Source organism: Canis lupus, chromosome 5 (genome assembly GCF_011100685.1).
Source record: "Canis lupus familiaris isolate Mischka breed German Shepherd chromosome 5, alternate assembly UU_Cfam_GSD_1.0, whole genome shotgun sequence".
Lineage (NCBI taxonomy): Eukaryota > Metazoa > Chordata > Mammalia > Carnivora > Canidae > Canis > Canis lupus.
This window is the reverse complement of record NC_049226.1, coordinates 57,263,626-57,286,125: the sequence shown is the minus strand read 5'-3', so window position 1 is coordinate 57,286,125 and position 22,500 is coordinate 57,263,626. Positions and strand designations below refer to the sequence as shown.

The window sequence follows — 22,500 nt, the reverse complement described above, 5'->3', positions numbered from 1 at the left end:
TCCCATTTTGTGAGACAGTACTTGAACACTTTCTAGAGAAACATTAAATACAAGTACTTGTACCTGTTCTCACACTGTTTATAAGAAGACTAAGAAAAGGAGGGGTGGACCCCCAGAAAAACCATCCTGAGGACATTGAGGCAGATTTATGTCCATTTGATGAAGGGGCTTCTCAGGCCCAGCTCTTCTCAGAGCATCATTTTTTAGTATGTGTCTAAATAGCAGTTTATTTTTCTGAGTCCACTGTAAGGATGGAGCCCAATCCCTTTCAAAAGGACCAGCTCTGTGTTCAGAAAGCCTGGTGATAACTGGGGAAAGGAGCCTCAGCATCAGGGTAGCCAAGTTTTTTTTTTTAAGCTTGAGAAAAGATAATGAATTTTTTAAAGATCTACAGCCAAGAGAAAACAAAGTGTCTTTCAGGTTTTAAATCCTAACATTCAAATGATTGGATATAGCTCAATAAAAATAAGGAAGACTTGGTGTCTTTAGTGGTTTGCTCTGATCAGACTTGTTTAATATGGCTGTCTACCTTCCAGAATATAGAAATCAGAATTTTGTTTTTCTAGTAGCTATAAATTATTATTTAGAAGTTGTTCTTAGTGGATTTGGATCTGTTCATGGCAGATAAAGGAGGTTTGTGTGGCATAGGTGAAAGAGATCCAAGTTTTGGGGGGTGGGGGAGAAAGCCTGAGAGTTAATGTTATATATCTTTTCCCACTTTGTAGAGCCAGTTATACTGTGAACTGCAGGCCATCCTCCCAGGAGACAGGGCTATCCTGTAGCCAGCTGTGGGGTTTGAAAGTGTGAATAGAGGGGCGCCTGGCTGGCACAGTCGGGGAAGCATGTGACTCTTGGTCTGGGGGTTGTGAGTTTGAACCCCACCTTGGATAGAAAGATTACTTAAAATCTAGAAAAAATTAAAAATAAAAATGTGAAAAATATGTGGAATCCATTTTTAATAGATGTAGCCAGGTTAGTCAGAAGAGCATGCAACTCTTGATCTCAGGGTTGTAAGATCGAGTCCCATGTTGGATATAGAGATTACTTAAAAACAAAATCTTTTTGTTATTACTTATTTTTTAAAAAGATTTTTATTTATTTGTTTATTTGCTTATTTATTTATTTGAAAGAGAAAGAGTGCATGCACTCTTGAGTGGGAAGGAGGGGCAGAGGGAGAAACAGACCCCCCACTGAGTAGGGAGCCCTTGCAGGGCTCTGTCCCAGGACCCTGAGATCATGACCCCAAGCCAAAGGCAGACTTCCAATCAAGTAAGCCACCTAGGCACCCCCAAAATAAAATCTTTTAAAAATAAAAATTTAAAAATAGGTGTTTTTATTATTTCACATTCCTTTTTTTATACCAAGCCTTGAGATTTCAGTGTGTCCTACAGTGAACGACAGGCCTCAGCTTGTCTTGCTAGATTTCATGTTCTTGTGGCTCCACTCTGGACCATCCTGAGGATTGCTCCTGAACTGCAGCCTTCTGTACACCCACCAGCCCAGGCCAGTCTCAGGAGCTAAGTAAGTCTGTGCTGGTTTCTTTTTACAGCACAGGGTCGGACAGCAAAGTCTATTGCACCAAATAGGTGACTTTCTTTCAGAAAGAAAAAATTAAAAAAAAAAATACCCTTTTTTTCCTGAATGCCCAAGAAATACATACTTGTTAAAGAATGCAGGGAACAGGAAATCAAACAAGCAGTGGTGGATGATTCTAAGAGGCTTTGGTTTTTTTTTTTATTTATTTATTTATTTATTTATTTGTTTGTTTGTTTACTTGCTTATTTATTTATTTATTGATGAGAGAGAGAGAGGCAGGGACACAGGCAGAGGGAGAAGCAGGCTCCATGCAGGGAGCCCGACCTGGGACCCCAGGATCATGCCCTGGGCTGAAGGCAGGCGTTAAACCACTGAGCCACCCAGGGATCCCCCGAGGCTTTGGTTTTCTTAGATTTTTTTTTTTTTTTTTTTTAAGCTGAAAGATGCCAAGGACCATCTCATCCCATTATTTATTTCTTTATGAATGCATGCATGCAGGCTCCACATTCAGTGTGGAGCCCAGCACGGGACTTGAACTTGCAACCCTGTAATCAAGAGCTGAGCTGAGATCAAGAGTTGGGCATTTAACTGACTGAGCCACTGAGGCAGCCCTCTTCCCACTTTAGATTGTGAGGGAACACAAATTTTCAAAAAGATACTGATCAAGCCATTGCATGACTTAAAGTACATGAGCTAATTGATGGATTATAGAAAAACTCGGAAATGTACGGTGCAAATTGTTTACAAAGCCACTGTACCAACCCATGCAAGTGAGGAGACTCAGAGTTTGTGACAGTCCCAAGTGTTAACTGTCTAGCAACTGAGCAGATCAGGTGATTTCCTGGGGGCCCAAGTAGAAAGAAACCTCACTCTGCAGGGAACTGAGTGATCACTGCCTTGGATGTACTCTGGTTTAAGGAAACAAAAGAGAGGGCCATTGTTGTCTTCAATGGCATTTCTCATCACAGCCAGCATAGAAACCTTTGCATAAATAATTTATCCATTATCCACATTTTCACCGGTCCATTCAATTGGAAATTAATCTGAAAGATGGTAGAAATTTGTCTTTAGGAAGCAGTTAACAGAGATTGCTTCCATTAGGAGAATTCTTCCAGCTTGTTCTGAGAAATGCTGCACTCAGTGGCATAGACATTTGGTTAAAATGAAGACTGAATTGGAGTTCTTGGTGTTTAGTTTTAAAATGGCTTTTCCCTCCTTTTACCGATAGTATCACCACGGTCTGTTGTATGGTGCAGTGTGAAATCCAGGTTGATCTTTGGATGCTAATCAAGGTGAAGTTGCTTAAGTCCCATGATTTATTTTTTCACTTAAAAAATTCTCATTATTCTCTTTTAAAACTAAAATCCATGTATAACATTAATAAGAGTGGTGTTCAGAAATAAAGTTAATAAACTCAGTAGTTGTCAGATTCCCTGATGAAAGACTTGCTACTCCGGACCTTCCATCTGCTTGCTCCTTACCCCAAATTTAGGTGCTGGCATAGAAGTACTTGATGATACAGTTTTTGGTGTTTTAATTATTTAATCCATTAAGTAGAATTAATTAAGCAGAATGACTTCTAATAGGATAATTAAAGCTGAATTTGAAATTTAGATCTTTGGTATGTTTATAATAATAATGTCTTTGAGTACATTTCCATGTTCTCTGCTAATAAATATTTCCTCCAGTTTCATGCAATAAAAATAATTCACAGTAAGGTAGTTTGTCCTTAGAGAACGGTGTCCTGGGACCCACCTCCCCACCCTACCCCCCCCCCCCCCCCCCCCCCCCCCCCCCCCCCCCCCGGCCAATCCCCACCAACCGCGAGCCTGTAGGTATGTGCAAATAAATGCTGTACTTTCAAAAGTACATAATGAGATGACTGCATAATAGATACATTTTTTCATATTAGAAATTTGTCATAATTTCCTTTGAAATTACTCCTGCACTCATATTTTTACCCCTTTCAAACTATTGTTTCATTTTCCTTCATAATGTGTAACTTTCTATTTTGTGTATTTCCTAGTAAATTTGATCACTTAGGAACAATAAAAACTTCTTGGGATCCCTGGGTGGCGCAGCGGTTTGGCGCCTGCCTTTGGCCCAGGGCGCGATCCTGGAGACCCAGGATCGAATCCCACATCGGGCTCCCGGTGCATGGAACCTGCTTCTGCCTCTGTCTCTGCCCCCCTCTCTCTCTCTGTGACTATCATTAAAAAAAAAGATTAAAAAAAAAAAAAAAAAAAAAACAAAACTTCTTAGTTAGCCTTAGAATATCCCTTTGTAGTTGTTACCCACTTCACAATATCATTTTATAGATAAGAAAACAGATAACAGGGGATCCCCAGATGGCTCAGCTAAGCATCTGCCTTTGGCCCAGGGCGTGGTCCTGGAGTCCCGGGATCGAGTCCCACATGGTCTCCCTGCATGGAGCCTACTTCTCTCTCTGCCTGTGTCTCTGCCTCTCTCTTGGTGTGTCTCTCATGAATAAATAAATAAAATCTTAAAAAAGAAAGAAAAGAAAAAACAGATAACAGATATGACAGCCAGAAAGTCTTACCTGAATTTGATTATCTTGACTCCAGATCCTTTGCTCATAGACTTTAACGTCAGGTATTGTTGGCCTTGGAAACAAAATCCTTAGTTAACATGATCCGGAGGGACATCCAGTACTTTTATAATTCTTTTTTTTTTTTTTTTAATTTTTATTTATTTATGATAGTCACACAGAGAGAGAGAGAGAGAGGCAGAGACACAGGCAGAGGGAGAAGCAGGCTCCATGCACCGGGAGCCCAACGTGGGATTCGATCCAGGGTTTCCCGGATCGCGCCCTGGGCCAAAGGCAGGCGCCAAACCGCTGCGCCACCCAGGGATCCCCATCCAGTACTATTTTGGACTTTTTTCTCTGGGCCCCGTGGCTCCTGGGCTGTTAGAGTAAGTGAGGTCCAAATGCAGGTCTGTGGAAAAGTACAGGAGCCTTGGCAGGCAGGAGAGGAAGCAGCACCCACTTGTGGGGTTTCTCTGATGCCACCCAGCTTCCAGTGTGATCCTCCCAGCACAGGCTCCATTTCTGGGGTCACAGGGGTGTTGTGCTGGTTATAAGGTGATCTGCTGGCCTCAAATGTATTGGGTGCCATTGATGCTCTATTCGTTGTAACTTGGAACACATATAGCAAGACTGCCAGCGGCCTTAGACTGTGTCTGAACAGAGCAATGGAGAGAGGATGCCATCCTCTTCCTTTCTACTTTTGCTTCTAACAGTTTGTAGAGGTGCTCTGAAACTCTGATGTGAAGACCTGGGATTGAACGTATATGAAACGTTACTAACTTCCCCTTTGTCCTTCTTATTTCTTAGGATGCTAGAAAAGCATGTGCAGATGCAACTCTCTCTCAGGTAAGGACCCATTTATGCAGAGGCACCTGCTTGGCATTGGGCTGGCCTACCTACACTTAGTACGTTGAAAGTGATCTGTGCTTGAGACATTTTCATTCAGAAGGCACAGGAAATAGTGTTTTTTGGATGAAAAATAAATGTCTCACAAGCCTTTCTAAACTCCAGTTTGGCAGATCCTCAAAAAGTTGCACATAAAATATGAACCAACAGTTCTACTCCTAGATATATACCCAAAACTGGTGCTCAGACAAGTACATGTACACATGTGTTCTTAACAACAGCACTCTTCACAGTTTCCAAAAGGTGGAGACAACTACAGTCTCTGTGAACAGAAGAGCGAATAACAAAGTGGTCCATTCACATAGCAGAATATTCTTTAGCCATAACAAAGAATGCTTTACTGATATGTTTAGTATCATGGATGAACCTCAAACAAGATCCCAGTGAAAGCAGACATATAAGGTCACATAGTGTAGAATTCCACAGATAGGAAAGGTCCAGAGCAGGCAGATCCAAGGAGACACAAAGTTTATGAGTGGTGCCAGGAGTTAGGAATGGGGTGGAGAATGACTATGGGGTTTCCTGCTGGAGTATGAAAACATGCTGGAACTAGGTGGAGGTGATGTGGTGATTGTACAGAGGTGATAATGTGCTAAACACCATGGAACTGTTCACTTTAAAATGGTGAATCTCATCTCAAGAAAAAGTTTTTATCCAAAGAATTAAACAGAAATGTGAAATAAAAATTACATTCCTACTTCTCCTGAGGCTGATTAAATGTTTTACGTCCCAGTGCTTTAGGGTATGCACTTTAATTGGGGTTAAACAGTAAGTTAAAGAGAAACTTATACTGCATAGAGTTCCCAAATTTGAATTCTCAGATATACTTTGTGTACTTTGAATTGTACATTTTTTAAACTCATTATTGAGGTGCTTGATTGGCTGAGGCAATAGATCATGAACTCTTGATTTCGGGGTTGTAAGTTTGAGCCCCACATTGGGGATTTAAGTAGAGATTACTTAAAAATAAAACCTTAAATTTAAGACACAAACCATTATTGTCATACACTTAGTCCATTTGGCAACTGAGAATTGTTAATGTCCATTCTTTACATGTTGGGGTGAGTCCGCAGGTTTCCATGTCCAATTCTGTGCCATAGCAACACTATTTCTAGTCACTGCTGGGTGTTGTCCAGATCAGTGCCCAGCCTGGTCGCTGTGGATAGTGTGTGAACAGCAGGCCTGTGTTCAGTGTGATGGAGGCTGATGGAACTGTAATTTGGAAGGAGAGCAAGCGTACAAGGACTAGGGACAGGAGGAGCTGGGCCTGGCTGAACAGTTAGAGAGAGGAAGGAGGGAGTGTTGGGGAAGTCAACACACCTGTGGACCCACACAGGGGTTGGGGGATCAGAGATCCTGAAGAACGAGTAGAACAGTGGACCTTATACACATCAGGACAGGAAGGAGGGTGCCATGGGTTGCAGGAGAAGTCCTGGTGCAGAGCTGCCTAGGTGCCTGGCAGGAACCAGGGGTGGGGTAAGGGGTGGACACAGCACCATGAGTGAGCAGCATAGCCAGAATGAGGGTGGTGGGAGAGGAGAGGAGGCCTCAGGTGAGGTCACTTCGGACAGATTGTTAATTTGCGGTAACTTTTATTTTTAAGATCACAAACAACATCGACCCAGTAGGAAGAATCCAGATGCGCACCAGGAGAACGCTGAGGGGGCATTTGGCCAAAATTTATGCCATGCATTGGGGCACGGATTCCAGGTGTGTGGGAACATGAACAAAACATAGTGCTTGATACACTCGAGGATTGTTCTGGATTTTGAGGAAATACAACCTGAACTCATCTGCTGTTACTTATATGGGAAAAATGAGGTTGTCAGATATCTGGGCAGGCCAGGTATAGCATCACAAATGCAGATTCCCTGTCCGTGGTTCCACTCACCTGGGCTAATGGTACACTGTCGCTTCTTCACCACCCTCATCACATCTCTATGAGCTGTGACCCCCACCTTTGCACTCCCAGCTCCACTGTGCTATGCCTGTGTGACCTTGAGGAGGTTACACAGTATCTCTACGCCATGGCTCCCTGTCTCTGTCTCTCCAGCCTGTTCCTCATGACTCCGTGGTCCCTACCCTCTTGTGGTTTCAGGGTCCTGGCTCAGGGATCATAAACCTGCCCAGTGGTGTGAGGAAGATTAAGTGTGTTGAGCCTTACAGCAGCGAATAAAAGCATCCTGAGCACTGTGCACAGGTTTGCTACTGGTTTTCTTGGAGCCCATGTAGAGCAGACGTGTGGGAGTGCATGTCTTAGCTGCTACCATCATTCTGTCCTCTGGCCTGTCTGCCTACCTTCCTTTTATCTATTGTCCCAACAAGAAAATCCCCCTCAGATGCTCTTTGCTTTTAACTTCTCCTTATTGGGACTTCTTTCCCTCTGGGTGGTTCATCTCCATCATGACCTGGTCCTTCCTTCCCATCCCTCTCCACACTTCTTTCCCTTAGAGGCTGCCGGAGAATCTCTCTCTTCTGCCTTTTCCACCTGAATAATTAAATAACAAGCTGTGTGATTTACTGGCTATAACATGCTCTTTCTAATACCCGATGTATGATTCTCAAAATGCCTTTGTTTGAGTCGCATTATTTTGTGTTTGTGTCAGAGAGGAATTGCTTGGTTTTCTCTTTGTTCATGAAATTGTCTGCTATAGAGTGTAAACAGCTACAGAACAAAAGAATCTATCTTTAGTTTGTTCTATACACTGTTCCATACAATTTCAAATGCAAATGAGAGCTAACTTTGATCATTTTAATGATGGCAATAATCAGAAAAACTAAGAAAAGGGAAAGAAAATGCCCTTGCTAATCAGTCTGCCTTGGAATTTGTTATCAAAAGAAGACAGTAACCAAATGGTATATTGCCTCCAGGGCTTTTCTTCCATCTGTTGGAATATCAGTGTCCTGGTCTGACAGGACATTTACTAGGTAGTACTACAGCTCGGTTAAACTCAGAGCCAGTCTAGCCTGGTCCTTGGGAAGCTGGTACTCTTGGCTCACTAAGCAGTTTGCTCTCCTGCAATAACTGGGCTCTAGTTTGGGGAGTTGCAGAGGTGACACATCACTTGTGTCTTGGAGTCACTGGGAGCTACAGGGAATCTGCAGGCACTTCTGCGAATGAGGAGAGGGCGCAGCGTGAGGCAGGAGGGCAGATGGACACTAGATCATCTAGCTTCCCAATCACTATGTGCAAGGCTTTATGTTCCATATGATTCAAACACAAATTGCACTTTGAAAGCTTCAGAGTCAGAAGGAAGAAGAGCAAGGGCATGAATAAGCACCAAATTCAGGATGATGGTCACCCCTTAAAGGAGGGGTAACATACTTTAAAAATCAATCAATCGGGATCCCTGGGTGGCGCAGTGGTTTAGTGCCTGCCTTTTGCCCAGGGCGCGATCCTGGAGACCCGGGATCGAATCCCACGTTGGGCTCCCGGTGCATGGAGCCTGCTTCTCCCTCTGCCTATGTCTCTGCCTCTCTCTCTCTCTGTGACTATCATAAATAAATAAAAATTAAAAAAAAATTTTTTTTTAAATATTTAAAAATCAATCAATCAAAGTAAATTAAAAAAAAATAAAAATAAAAAGGCAGCCCGGGTGGTTCAGCAGTTCAGTGTCGCCTTTGGCCCAGGGCATGATCCTGGAGACCAGGGATCAAGTCCTATGTCGGGCTCCCTGCATGGCGCCTGCTTCTCCCTCCGCCTGTGTCTCTGCCTCTCCCTCTCTCTGTGTGTCTCTCATGAATAAATAAATAAAATCTTTAAAAAAATAATAATAAAAAGGGGGGGTAACATGGAAGACCTTGTGGGGGTTGGTGGGTGGTGTTGTGGTCTTGTTCTGTTTCTTGGATGGCGTGGTGGGCACATGTGTACTTGTTTTATAGCTGTTTTTGAAACTGCACAGTTGTGTTTCATAGTGCCCTTATGTGAGGACCCTATTGTATAATTACAAACAAAAGAAAATGAAAAATGATATTACAGAGGATCTCTACTATCCAGAGCCTTTCAGACATTATTTTTTCTGGATAGCTATATTTTTCCAGATAGGTAAATTTTTGTCTCTTAAAAGTCCAAAATATTTTTTCGTGATACTAGGCTGTAAATTCATGAATACCAATTTTCTTATCATGTTTGTATAGTTTATAGATACTTTCAAATTGTTGTACTGATTAATTTATTTTCAAAACCACAAGGAGAGGGATCCCTGGGTGGCGCAGCGGTTTAGCGCCTGCCTCTGGCCCAGGGCGCGATCCTGGAAACCCGGGATCGAATCCCACGTCAGGCTCCCGGTGCATGGAGCCTGCTTCTCCCTCTGCCTATGTCTCTGCCTCTCTCTCTCTCTCTCTCTCTGTGACTATCATGAATAATAAAAATTAAAAAAAAAAAAAAACAAAAACAAAACCACAAGGAGAGCCCACAAGAGATTCATGCATATGCATGTGTCGATGTATATTATATATATCTTTATGTTTATCAACATAATAATTTATACTTAATTCTACTTTTTAGAATAGTTGAGTCTATTTCAGTTGAGTCTTTTTCAGTTGAGTTAATGTGAAACTTTTTCTCCCCTTTCTAAAGTCTGCTGAAGTTCTTGTTATAATTGTGAGGGAAAAACAGCTGGCCCAGCTAGGCCTGAGAGCCCTCCGTCCTCCAAGTAAATGAGGGGTCAGAGGCATTTGGATGTGGGCCTCTATTCAGCCTCTGTTCTCAGCTTCCTGGAGCCCTCACTTCCTTGCCGGTTCTTGCCTGTGTGTTCTGGGTGGATGGTGCCTCATAGTAACTGACTTGTGAATAGCTGAAGGTTCCAGGGGTAGAATGAACCCAGTTCTCCAGCATTTGTTCTGTCTCAGATTAAGAAGTGTCCTCTGTCACCTTCTGGAGGATCATCGGACAGCTTAACATTTCTCTAACCCCTGGGTGAGTCAGCATATATTAAGCTCTCTGACCAGGAGACCTTTTCTAAAGGTGACCCTCCTAGAGGATGAGCTTCTTTACATTGGCTTGAATATTCCCTTCAAAGCCTGTGTAAAGGGCTAGCCAGAAATTGAGCAGCAGAGTGAGCCTTATTCTTTTATGTGGAAGGAAATCGCTTTTAAGTGCCTAATATGTTTGTTACTGAACCCAGGTGCAGGACTTGGCTTTAAGAAACTGCATCTGAAAAATGATAGGATTTGACCTGCACTTACTTTGGTTCTGTGATAAATTTTGCTGTGCACCACTGAAAACATTTGTGTTATTTGCCAGACTCCTTGTTGATTCCTTATAAAGGAAGTTTGAGCATCAGAATATGGAATTTGATGCAAAATGTCACAGCTGTCAGAATATCTTGAGTAAGTTTTACCTCTAGGTTTTGATCAGTTTATTAAGCCAAATATGCTCTTGGCTGAAATGATCAAAACCTATGTTTGATTAAAATCTTTACAATTAAAAATCTCTTGGGGTGGTGGCCATGTGGCCCTGTCCTCACCTCACCCAACGTGCTGTTTGCAGGTACCTAGATGTCCTGGGGCAGAGGTTTAAAGACCCTTGATGGGGGCACCTGTTCCCCTCCAATTGGGACACTTGGGCTTATGGGGTGTTCAGAGGCCTGGTCCTTCTCCCCCTGGTCTGCCCCTGCCACTGTCCTCTCCTGCAGTAGGAGGGGCCATATGAAGCCTGGCTCTCTGTAAACATGTCCTTGTGGGAGGTGGGAAACCCTGGGGGCATGGCCAGGATGTTATGTTTAAAAAAAAAAAAATTTAATCTATTGTTATTTTACCATGCTGTGGTGTATCTCTGCCTAGCATTATGAATAGAGCCTCCTTGCCATTCTTTCAAAATAGCACATTCTATAGGACAGAGTTCTTAGGGAGTCTTATGAGTAGCTTGGTTCCCAGAATTACTCTGTCCCTTTGCCCATTAGTCATGCTTTCCTTCTGCAGTATCCTAACTTAATTCTACAAATATAGACAGCAACTTTTCAACACAGGATCCCAAACTTAGCAGTTACCCAAAGCAAGAAAATAGTCTTGAAGAAAATTCATGACAGTTACTATTCTCTACTGCTGGACAAGACACGATTCTGCTGTAGTTTGTCATCTCTTTGCAAAGCAGGTGGGAGGTTAAGCACCTCCTTAACGTTTCTAGGAGACCTGGATTCCAGATTTAGCTCAGTCTGGGAAATTTTCATGGTTTTAGTTTTGTTTCGTTTTTTTTTTTTTTTTTTTGGTGAGAAATGTCTCACAAATTTGGGATATCTAAAAGCTGATTATTCTTTACTATCTAAGCTTTCTGTGTGTCAAATGGAACATAAAGTTATATACTGAATATTTTCTGCCACCTTTAGTTCTTGAAAGATCTGTATGTCTTAGGGCGCCTGAGTGGCTCAGTAAGTGAAGCGTCTGCCTTCGGCTCAGGTCATGGTCCCAGGATCCTGGGATCGAGCCCCGTGTGAGGTTCTCTCCTTGGCAGGGAGCCTGCTTTTCCCTCTCCCTCTGCCTACCGTTTCCCCTCCTTGTGGGCATGGTGTGTCTGTCTGTCTGTCTGTCTCTCTCTGTCAAATAAATAAATATTTTTTTTAATTAAAAAAACAAACAAACCTGTCTTAGCTCACCAGAGTGGCTTTGGTGATCTAGTCTTCATTTGAAGACAAGCACTCTTGAATTTGAATTATTATTTGTGGGAGTATTTTCTTTCATGCTTTCAAAGTTGAGTTAACAATTTAGACCTTTTTATTTATTTTATAAATCAGTGTGCTTTGTCTCAAACAAGTGTGACACTGAAGTGTGTGTTCACAGTCACTAAGATTCAGATTATACGGTTGACTTTGTGTGATACCTGTGTTGCTCTGGTACTGATGAGTTTTCTATTGTCCTCTCCCTGTAGGCTTCTGGTCAGTGCCTCACAGGATGGCAAACTGATCATCTGGGATAGCTACACCACAAACAAGGTAAGGATGGCAGGGTCCCTTCCTGACAAACCCACTCAGGAGGCGGTAGGCTTCTAACTTCCTGTCCACTTGTGTAAAACACATCATACAGGATAGGGAGGGGATCACAGTGAATTTTGTTTTTAGTGTGAAGCCCAATCAGATAACTAGTGCATGCTAGTTTAGCATGCTATTGGTCTCTTCTGCTGCAGTTCATGGTCTTGTTGCAGGGCAGGGGGGGAGGTAAGTCCCTCCTTAATAGTTCTGAGAGATATGGATTCCAGAGTTAGCTCAGGCTGAGAAATTTCATGTTTTATTTAAAGATGTAGAAATCCAGCTTTTCGTTTAGTTATTAGTTTTTACAAGAGATAACCTGAAAGGCAGTAAGTATACTTTCAAGTATAAATTAAATCCTTTTAAACAGTCCAAAGTACTGTCACTGGGTCCATATATATTAGAAGATCAGACTCTGTCGTATTTTACTGGAGATCTAAGATTGCAGTATTTGTAATAAGTCTATCCTAAATATGGGGAAGTCTGTGGCAGGATTAATTACAATGTCTAGTCTGGTTATTTCACTAAAAACATTTTGTTTCATAAGTCAGTGTAGAGCCATTTTGACAGGCCAGTGAACTGTTTTCTTTTTAACATATAACCTGGATTAGGAGGCTCTAAAGCTATTACTTAGGTGCATACCTAACCATAAATTGTGACCTTAACAAAACTGTAGATTAAATTTGGTGTGCAGCAGTGGATATTTTTTTTAAAGCTGAAATCAAGAGTCAGATGCTTAACCAACTGAGCCACCCAGGCGGCACGTGGATTTGTAATTAAATTAGTACTTTATCTGACTAGTCACATGTATAAATTATTTTCAAAATAACTCTGGCTGTTGTTTGGCTCTATCGCATTCTATGCTATGAAAGTTGTAGACTAGAAATAGAATCATAGTGTCCCTAGTTAATGTTTTTGAACTTGAGTGTGTCTGCCTCATCTGTGTTCTGTCACTTAGGTCCATGCCATCCCTCTGCGTTCCTCATGGGTCATGACCTGTGCATATGCCCCTTCTGGGAACTATGTGGCCTGTGGTGGCCTGGATAACATTTGCTCCATTTACAATCTGAAAACTCGTGAAGGGAATGTACGTGTGAGCCGTGAACTGGCCGGACATACAGGTACATGTTCTCACCAGTAACCTCATAGTTGGAGATGTTTGCCTGCTGTGTGTTATATGCTTTGGACACTCACCTCTTATCAATAATATTTAATAAGGTTGGTTGTAATAATAGTGAGAAACATTCTGAAAATGAAATCAAAGATAGGCTTTTGATATGCCTTCACTGGTAAGAAGCCTTTGGATTGAGGATCTTAGGGATCACTGCCTCATCCTGACAGCCACCTTTTTTTATTTTATAGAAACATTGCTTAATCTGTTACCTTCTTCTAAACCATCTTGTATTCATGAGTGCCTTTCCAGGAGGGTTTCCTAATCTACACGTGCATTTATACACATATACGTATGCGTACACACACATATACATGTATGGATCCAACCTGGTCCTCTAATACACTTTGTACCAATGAGCACTCTTGTTGAAAAGGAAACAGAAAAGAGTCCTTGTAGGCTGTTCCTTTGAATACAGCCAGCTTTAAGAGTTAAATGGTTATTATTTTGCCAAGTTTAGTTTACCTGTGACACTTGTTCATAACAAAAAGAGGTCTCATCCTAATATTTTACTTATATGGCCGTCTGCTCAGTTCTTACGGTTACACCCTGCTATACTCACCTACTACACCTGCAGCCAAAGAAATGATCAAAAGTAATGAATAATACTACTTTTGACTCTAGTTAAGCCTTCTGTTAAATTAATTTTAGCCAGATAATATGTGCATGGTCCCTTTTTTTTTAATTTGTGTGATATTTTTTTTGTTTGTATTAAAGTATAACTAGCATATGGTATTCTGTTAGTTTTAGGTGTGTAATATAATAGAGTTTCAGGTATAATCATTTAACATTTGTATACATCTCTCAGCGTTCGCCACAATAAGTGTGCTTAACCCTGTTTATCTGTTTCCTCCCTCCCTCTTCACCCTCCCCTCTGGCCACCACCATTAGATCATACAGTTATCCTTTTTAAAGATACGTTCCGGGATCCCTGGGTGGCGCAGCGGTTTGGCGCCTGCCTTCGGCCCAGGGCGCGATCCCGGAGACCCGGGATCGAATCCCACGTCGGGCTCCCGGTGCATGGAGCCTGCTTCTCCCTCTGCCTGTGTCTCTGCCTCTCTCTCAATCTCTCTGTGACTATCATAAATAAATAAATAAAAAATTAAAAAAAAAAAAAAGATACGTTCCCTGGGGGGATCCCTGGGTGGCTCAGCGGTTTAGCACCTGCCTTCAGCCCTCCTTGATCCTGTAGTCCTGGGATCGAGTCCCACATCGGGCTCCCTGCATGGAGCCTGCTTCTCCCTCTGCCTGTGTCTCTGCCTCTCTCTCTCTCTCTCTGTCCGTCTCTCATGAATAAATAAAGTCTTAAAAAAAAAAAAAGATATGCTCCCTGTATTTCATTCATTTCTGCCCTGCATTATCCCACCCTCTGCTTGCTTTGGGTTTGCTTTCTTCTTGATTTTCTAGCTTCTTAAGGTGGAATCTTAGACCTTTCCTTTTCAAATAGTAGCACTTAAAGCTATAAATTTCTCTTTGAACAGGGCTTTAACTGTATTATCATTCAGCTTGAAGTATTTTTAATACCCTTTTGATTATTTCTTTGATTCATGGGTTATTTAGAAGTATGAAGTTTAATTTTCAAGTACCTGGAGTTTTTATTTATTTATTCCTTAAATAACTTATTTATAATTGAATTCTATTATGTTCAGAGAATATATTCTGTGTCGAGTCTTTTCAGTTTGTTGAGACTTGTATTTAATGGAGCAGATAGTCTGTCAAGATGAGCATGTCACATACACTAGGAAACCAGGTCTGTTTTGCAGTTGCTGGGCAATGTTCCAGGTGTGTTCATTCAAGCCAGACTTTTGATCCTGTTCACATCTCCCAAAACTTCATCTCTGTGAACTGCTGGCAGTAGATGTTAAGGGCCCTGATTATGGATTTAATACTTTCTTCCTTTAATTTTGGCAATTTTTGCTTCATATGTTTTGAGTTCTGTTAATAGAGCATATACATTTATGGGTGTCATGTCTTCCTGATGAATTGTTCCTCTTAACATGATGAACTGCCCCTTTTCCTCTCAGAATATGATTAATATTTTTTGTTGTAAGTCTACTTTATTTGATGTCAATAGAGGCATGCCTGATTTCTGTTGTTTTCATGTTTTTTTTTCCATCCATTTTCTTTCAACATAACTGTATCTTTGTAAGTAGGGTTCCTTATGACAGCATATAATTGGGTCTTGCCTTTTATCCATTCTAAAGGGTTCTGCCTGTCAGTGGTATTGGTTCATTCCTGTTTCATGTGACGTGCATACAGTTGGATTTAGCTCTGTCGTGTCACCACTTGCTTTGCTTCCCTGCCTTCCTTTGGGTTAGTTTACTAACCTAAATTCTTAGAATACTAGTTGAGTTTATCTGCTGGCTCGTTTGGTTTCCTTTTTGCATTAATTTCTAGTGGTTTATCTAGGGATTACAATGTACATTCATAACTTTTCACGGTCCACTCAGTTAATATTGTATCAATTCATATAAAATAGTAGAGTCTTGCAGCTGGAAAGGTCTATTTTTATGCCCTTCCTCATTCTTTTTTTTTTTTTTTTAATTTTATGTATTTATTCATGAGAGACATAGAGGGAGGGAGGGAGGCGAGACATAGGCAGAGGGAGAAGCAGGCTTCTCACAGGGAGGGAGCCAGATGCAGGACTCAATCCTGGAGCCAAAGCCAGACACTCAACCGTTGAGCCACCCAGGCATTCCTACCCTTCCTCATTCTTAAAAGTTCTTTTTTTTTTTTTTTAAAGAATGAGAGAGAGCACAAACAGGGAGGGTCAGAGGGAGAGAGAATCTTAATGAGACTCCACACCCAGCACAGAGCCCAACGCTGGGCTCAGTCTCACACCCTGAGGTCATGATCTGAACAAGAAACCAAGAGTTGGACACTCGACCAACTGAACCACCCAGGGACGCCAAAGTTTTTTTTTTTTTTTAAGTTTTTATTTTACTTTATTGTTATTATTTTTAAAGATTTTATGTATTTAATTCATGAGAGGCACAGCAGAGGGAGAAGCAGGCTCCCTGTGGGGAGAGCCTGATGCAGGACTTGATCCCAGGACCCCGGGATCACACCCTGAGCTGAAGGCAGATGCTCAACCACTGAGCCACCCAGGCGCCCCTTTATTTTATTTAAGTAAATTCTACACCCAACATGGAGCTTGAACTCACAACCCTGAGATGAAGTGTTGGGTGCTCCATGGACTGAGCTAGCCGGGTGCTCCTGTTTTCCTTCATTTTTGAATGGTATTTTTGCTGGATATTTTGATTTCTGGGGTTGACATTTTTTCTTTTAGCACTTTAAAAATTTTTTTGTATTTATTATGCTTCAACATCTTGAATTTGTAAAGTTTTGTCTTTTACTAAATTGAGGACATTTTAGGCCATGTCCTCAAATATATTTTCTGTTCTGTAGCCTCCCCTCATTTTGCACTGCAGTGTGTGGGTTTTCCTTTGGTTCTGTGGGTTCCTGTGGCTCTCCACCTTTTCCTGTAGTCTCCCTCTTCTACAGATCTGTCCTTGGGCTTATGTGACTTCTGTCACCCCCAATACTCTGACCACTGAGGAACCTGTATATGTCAGATGTTCTGTTTTTAGATTCTAGGATTTTGTTTGCTTTTTAAAAACATATTTGTTAACGTTTCTGTTGAGATTTCCTGTCTTGTTATTTATTACATATATATTTGGTATCCTTCATTATAGTTACGAGAGCTGCCTTGAGAATTTTTGTCTGCCATTTCAGCAGCTAATCCCTCTAGAGGTTGGTGTTGGTGACTCTTTTCTCTTCAGTAGGGGGTGACACTTCCTCTTAGTACGATCAGTAATTTTGAACTATCCCCTGGTTATTGTGAAGTGTTGTGTTGCAGAGACTGTGTTCTTGTGCTCTGACATGGCCATGCTGTGTCCTTTCAGGCAGCCACAGAAGCCACGTCTGTCCTTTTCCCATCAGCCAGGTCATGTGGAGCCTGCTCTTTGTGTGGTTCACATGTAAGCTTCGAGCACTTAGGTGCATGACTGAAGTCTCCTTTTCTGTGGCTTTCTCCTTTCTAGGTTCTCTTTCACTTTCTGACTGTGGTTGCCCGCAAATCTGTCTGCTGGCGATTCAAGAAGGTCTTACCCATGTGGTGTCTCAGATGGGGACCTGCCATAAAAACAAACTCAGTACTTTTCTTTTTTTTCCCAAGTATAGGCTTCCCTTCATTTTGTCTGTTTCTCTTTCCTGTGTCTTTAGATGTTTGTTTTTTGTGTTAAGGATTTCATTTTTAAGCAGTCTCAAACCCAACATGAAGCTCAAACTCCTCATGATCCTGAGATTAAGAGCTACTTATTTAACTGAATGACCTAACCATGTGCTCCTATTTGTTTTTATGTTTATCCAGAGCTCATAGTTATTTTCTGTGGGAAATTGGCTCCTGTGGATAGAACTGCTACCCCCCTGCCAGAAGCTGGGGTAGACTATATCTTCATGGTCCTTGCAAGCAGGGTGATTCTATCCAATGAGCACACTTCATAAACCACTTTGTTACCACGTTGATGAACTTCCAACACACATACATTCTTAATGTTTATCAATTGTTGATTTATAATCAGATTCAATACATTGATTCCATTTTTAATTAAGACTTTAGGTTTTTAACACTGCACTTATCAAAACAAAAAACAAAATTAGTATTAGAGGAAATTAGTGTTTTTGAAATTTTTGTTTCCTTCATATGTCATAAAATTTTACTTCCTGGGAGTTGAGTGGTTTCTTAAAAACATTTGGGGAACACCTGGGTGGCTCAGCAGTTGAGCATCTGCCTTCGGCTCAGGGTGTGATCCTGGAGTCCCAGGATCACGTTCCATGTTGGGCTCCCTGCATGGAGCCTGTTCTCCTCTGCCTGTGTCTCTACCTCTCTCTCTCTCTGTGTCTCATGAATAAATAAAATCTTAAAAAAAAACACACACACACACACAACACAGTTTGGCTCTTAAAAGAGTGTTACTTTCTTCAGACATGATACATAATTTTCAGCTTCAAGTCAATAAAGGTTACAATTTCATAAGCTTAAAATAGTCTTGTTTTAGTCAGAGGGTTAAGGTGTGAACTGTTAAAGGGTTCCACACATTTGAGGGTTGCTATCTTTGTCTTGTCTCAGGCCTGAATGTCCGTTCATCACTTATACGTCTCTCTGGCCTGAGCATTAGCTTGAGAACTCGTGTTTAAGCCATGGTAGGGACATTTTCTTATATAATCTTAGAAATGCAGTTACACTAAATAGGCCTGTGAGTGCCATTATCAGGTGTACTGAATCCTTCCTAGTCATGTTTGATAGCCCTGGGACAGGAATCCTAGGCACTCAGCTTCAGGGATAAGGCTCTTGGTAATCAGTTGTGTCCTGCTGTTGTTTCCATGGGATGTAAGGGCCCATATGGAATAAACAGCTACCCAGGGTTTGGAAGTTCTTTGGCAGTACTTCAGAGAGGAACCCTCAGGTGCTGCTCTGTCTTACAGAGTAAAGGATGCCCTCTGGAAATGGCTAATGGACTGAATTCACAGTAATTGAGATGGGATGTTTATTATCACTAGTATAAATGTATTACATACAGAGTACAACTTTCTGACTGCTGTTTTGGTGGAAATCCCTATATTTAAGAAATGAGGAACTCACTGAGGACTCACATCTGATGGAAGTGTCAGACCTGGTGTCACAGACCTATTCTCAGAGCAGGTCCCTTCATGCTAACAAGGAAAGAATTGACACTTGCTCATAAAGGTACCTTCCTTCCTCAATGTCTCATTGCAGTGTGGACACACTGCCTTCCCAGGATCATCTGCTCAAGATGGCCACAGAGGTATAAACATTTTGATAAGAGTTTAGCCAGAGTTTTTCTGGGTATACAACTGTGGTATGTTGCTCAATGACTGCCTATCATTCCTGCCAAACCAGCTGTGGTGGCAACTTCATTTTCTAGGGATAGTTTGTTCCTATAATCTGAAGCTGAATATTTTACACTCATGTGAAAGCACAGTGAACTGGACACATTGTCTGCTAATCGCTTGTTTTTCTGGCATACTGCAGCACACTTGGCTATAGGGGGAAAGATGTCTCCCCATAATTCTGCTCCAGGGGTTATAATACGGTTGCTCTTTGGCACCCACTTCATTGGCAGTTAGTTAGATTTAACAGGACACATGCTTTAGGGTGTGTGTGTGTGTGTGTGTGTGTGTGTGTTAGTGTTACAGTCTGGGAAAGTCAGGTCTCACTGTTCACTAAATAATCTCATGGACCATTCCTGGGGAGCCTGGCTGCCTGATGCCTGGCTGGGTGCAGGGGCTCATGGTCCTGTCTGGAATGTGTGCTGCTTGCCCCTTGGCTGCCTTCTGGATGGCCCCCTTGCCACCTCTCTGCCTGCTCAGTAGCCATACACAGAAGGAGCCTCTTCCTAGGGTTGCCACAAGTCCTGGCTATGCCTGCCATGGGCCACACTGGGTCCCACACCCACCCCATCCAGCCTCCTGGATTGACTACCTGGATCCAGATTTCATACCATCCTGGGAGGATGATGGCAAACTGCCCAAAACCCTGAGTTTTGAGAGCACGAGGTCACACAGCCTTGTGAATGCATCTGAAGGTGTTTCTAGGTTGCTTATGTTTTCATCTGATTCCATCTAGTGCCATTAATGCTTTATAAACTCTCTTAACTCATTTATTTTAGAGAAGGGGTGGGGAGGGACCAAGGAGCGAGGGAGAATCCCAGGTAGGCTCCATACCTGGTACAGAGACTGATGCGGGGCTTGATCCCACAGCCCTGAGATCACCACCTGAGCCTAAATCAAGAGTCAGATGCTTCACCGACTAAGTCACACTGGCGCTCCTAAGCTCTCCTAACTCTTAATAAATCCCTTCTTTGGTATTTCCTCACTCTCACATCTTTAGGTTACTTCATCATGTATTTACCCCGTTTTAACCAAACTACTTGAACAGTGTTTTCTCACTGTCTTTGCTCTCTGGCTGCCATGTGCACCAGAGTGTGGGGCAGCTGGCTTTCCCTCTATCTCTGGGCTGAACTGTAATCCCTCCCAGAACAGAAGCTGCATCGGATGCTGCACAAGTACCTGCTTGGTGGCCACCCGCGATGGGGCCTTGTGTGTCCGACTGCAACTCTGACTTAGCCCAGGCACCCAGTTTGGTGCATTGGTGCTTTCTAGGGGTAGGCTGGCTGAAACCACCAATGTGCTCACTATGAAAATTTGGGAAAATAACTTTAAATTCTCTTCTTTTGTGTTTTTAATCTATAGTCTCACCCAGAACTATGATGTTTCTAAAGAGTTGAGAGTCCCTTGGGTGCTGATGCGTCTCTGTTGCTGGATGTCTGCAGTCTTCAGTTTGTCCGTAGTGTGAACATTCTTATGGATGAATGACCCCTCAGCTTATAGCCATTTTCTTGGGAGAAGTTTGCTTAGCTGGGCCTTTTGGTCTTGGCAGGCCATGTGAGTCACTCTTCTACCCACATTGGTACTCTTGGCTTTGCTCTCTTTGGGTCAGTAGCTTCTCCACATGCAGAAGTAAGTGTATTTGCTCCTCTGGCAACAGATTCCCAAGCAGGCAACATACTCTGTCAGGACATCCTGCCTCTGTCCTCCAGGCCTCAACAGACAAAACCCCTGGGTCTCCCCCCATGGTCCTTGACCCAAGTACCTACTCTCTGTACTGCCTCATTTCAAGCCTCCTGTCTCTGGACAAGGCTGTTCCCTAGCATGTCCTGTTACTGTCACCCATGGTCTCTGTGAGGTGCACAGGGACACCCTTGTGCCCTTGCATCTCTGGACCTGGCACCCATGTCTGTTGGGGGTCTGTATTCCCAGATGCTCTCTAAGCTCCCAAAGGACAGCAGCACCACTGGCTGGCCACTGTGTAGCACACTCTGTAGCACACTCAGACCTGGGGAGGGGGTTCTCTTTACCTGAGGCAAACCCCCGCACATACACACAAACACACACACACCTCTGGTGGGGGGCCTTCTTCACCCGAGGTAACCCCACCCTACACACATATACACATGTATATGCAAAAAATTACCTGGACAGCCCTCCAGGTAATTTATTCATTCTTCATTAACAAAGATGGTCACTGCCACTGATTGTTAAAACTTTTTGAGTGCACAGACAGCTGTGATCTTCCCAACAGTTCCCTGAGACCATCCCCAGTTCAAGAAGAGGCTGCGATTCCTCAGAGAATGCCGCTGAGCCACCTGGGCTGCCCCCTATTCTTTTGTTTGTTTGTTTGTTTGTTTTTGAAAGAGAGAACAAGGGTTGCCTGGGTGGCTTAGTGGTTTAGTACCTGCCTTTGGCACAGGGCGTGATCCTAGAGTCCCAGGATCGAGTCCCACATCCAGCTCCCTGCATGGAGCCTGCTTCTTCCTCTGCCTGTGCCTCTACCTCTCTGTCTCTGTCTCTGTCTCTCATGAATAAATAAAATCTTTAAAAAAAAAAAAAAAAGGAGGAGTGAGACTGGGGGGAGCAAAAGTGAGGAGCAGACTCCCTGCCCAACATAGAGCCTTCTTACCCTGAGATTGTGACCTAAGCCAAAATTAAGAGTCGATCACTAACCTACTGAGCCACTCAGATGCCCCCTCAAAGCCCACATTCTGAAGCCACTATGTTCAGCCAGATGGCTCCTGTGAGGCTGTCCTGGTCCCCATAGGGAGCGCTGTTGGGCCCTTCTGAGACTGTTGTCGCCGTACCATCTGCCATGCTCATAGGCCAGATGACCCAGTGTTTGTATTAGATGGGCACCATCACAGTGCTCTTGAACACTGATGCGCAATACTTGTGTGTTAGCCCTATTTAAAAGTTAGGTTTCTACTTTTTCTTTATGGAAGAATAAAACGTTATAAAAAAGCATAATATCTGGCTAGGACGCCTGGGTGGCTCCGTGGTTGAGCGTCTGGTGTGTGTGGCTCAGGGTGTGATTCCCGCCTGGGGTCCGGGATCGAGTCCCACATCGGGCTCCCTGCGAGGAGCCTGTTTCTCCCTCTGTCTATGTCTACCCGCCCCCACCGTCTCTCATGAATAAATAAATAAAATCTTAAAAAATAAGCAGACAATGTAATATCTAAAAAAATACAGGTATGTATATATATATAGTATCTATGTGGCTTTTTTTTTTTTTTTTTTGGTCTCTCAATGTATAAAATTCAAAGAGGACCAAGAAGTAAGTTACAAGATTGTGATCAGGCAACCCTGACTTTTTTTTTTTTTTTAAATAATTTTTAATTTATTTATGATAGTCATACAGAGAGAGAGAGAGAGAGAGAGAGAGAGGCAGAGACACAGGCAGAGACAGAAGCAGGCTCCATGCAGGGAGCCCGACGTGGGAGTCGATCCAGGGTCTCCAGGAT

General features: G+C 42.7%; 1 protein-coding gene across 1 annotated transcript in view; it reads left to right on the top strand.

Annotated features, from left to right (window-relative positions):
• GNB1 (G protein subunit beta 1) overlaps window positions 1-22,500 on the top strand; it is a 37,695-nt gene that overhangs the window by 5,886 nt on the left and 9,309 nt on the right. The window contains exons 3-6 of the mRNA NM_001003236.1: window positions 4,892-4,930; window positions 6,594-6,700; window positions 11,856-11,919; window positions 12,911-13,073. Coding sequence (NP_001003236.1) covers window positions 4,892-4,930; window positions 6,594-6,700; window positions 11,856-11,919; window positions 12,911-13,073 — 373 coding nt within the window. The remainder of the gene's footprint in view (window positions 1-4,891; window positions 4,931-6,593; window positions 6,701-11,855; window positions 11,920-12,910; window positions 13,074-22,500) is intronic.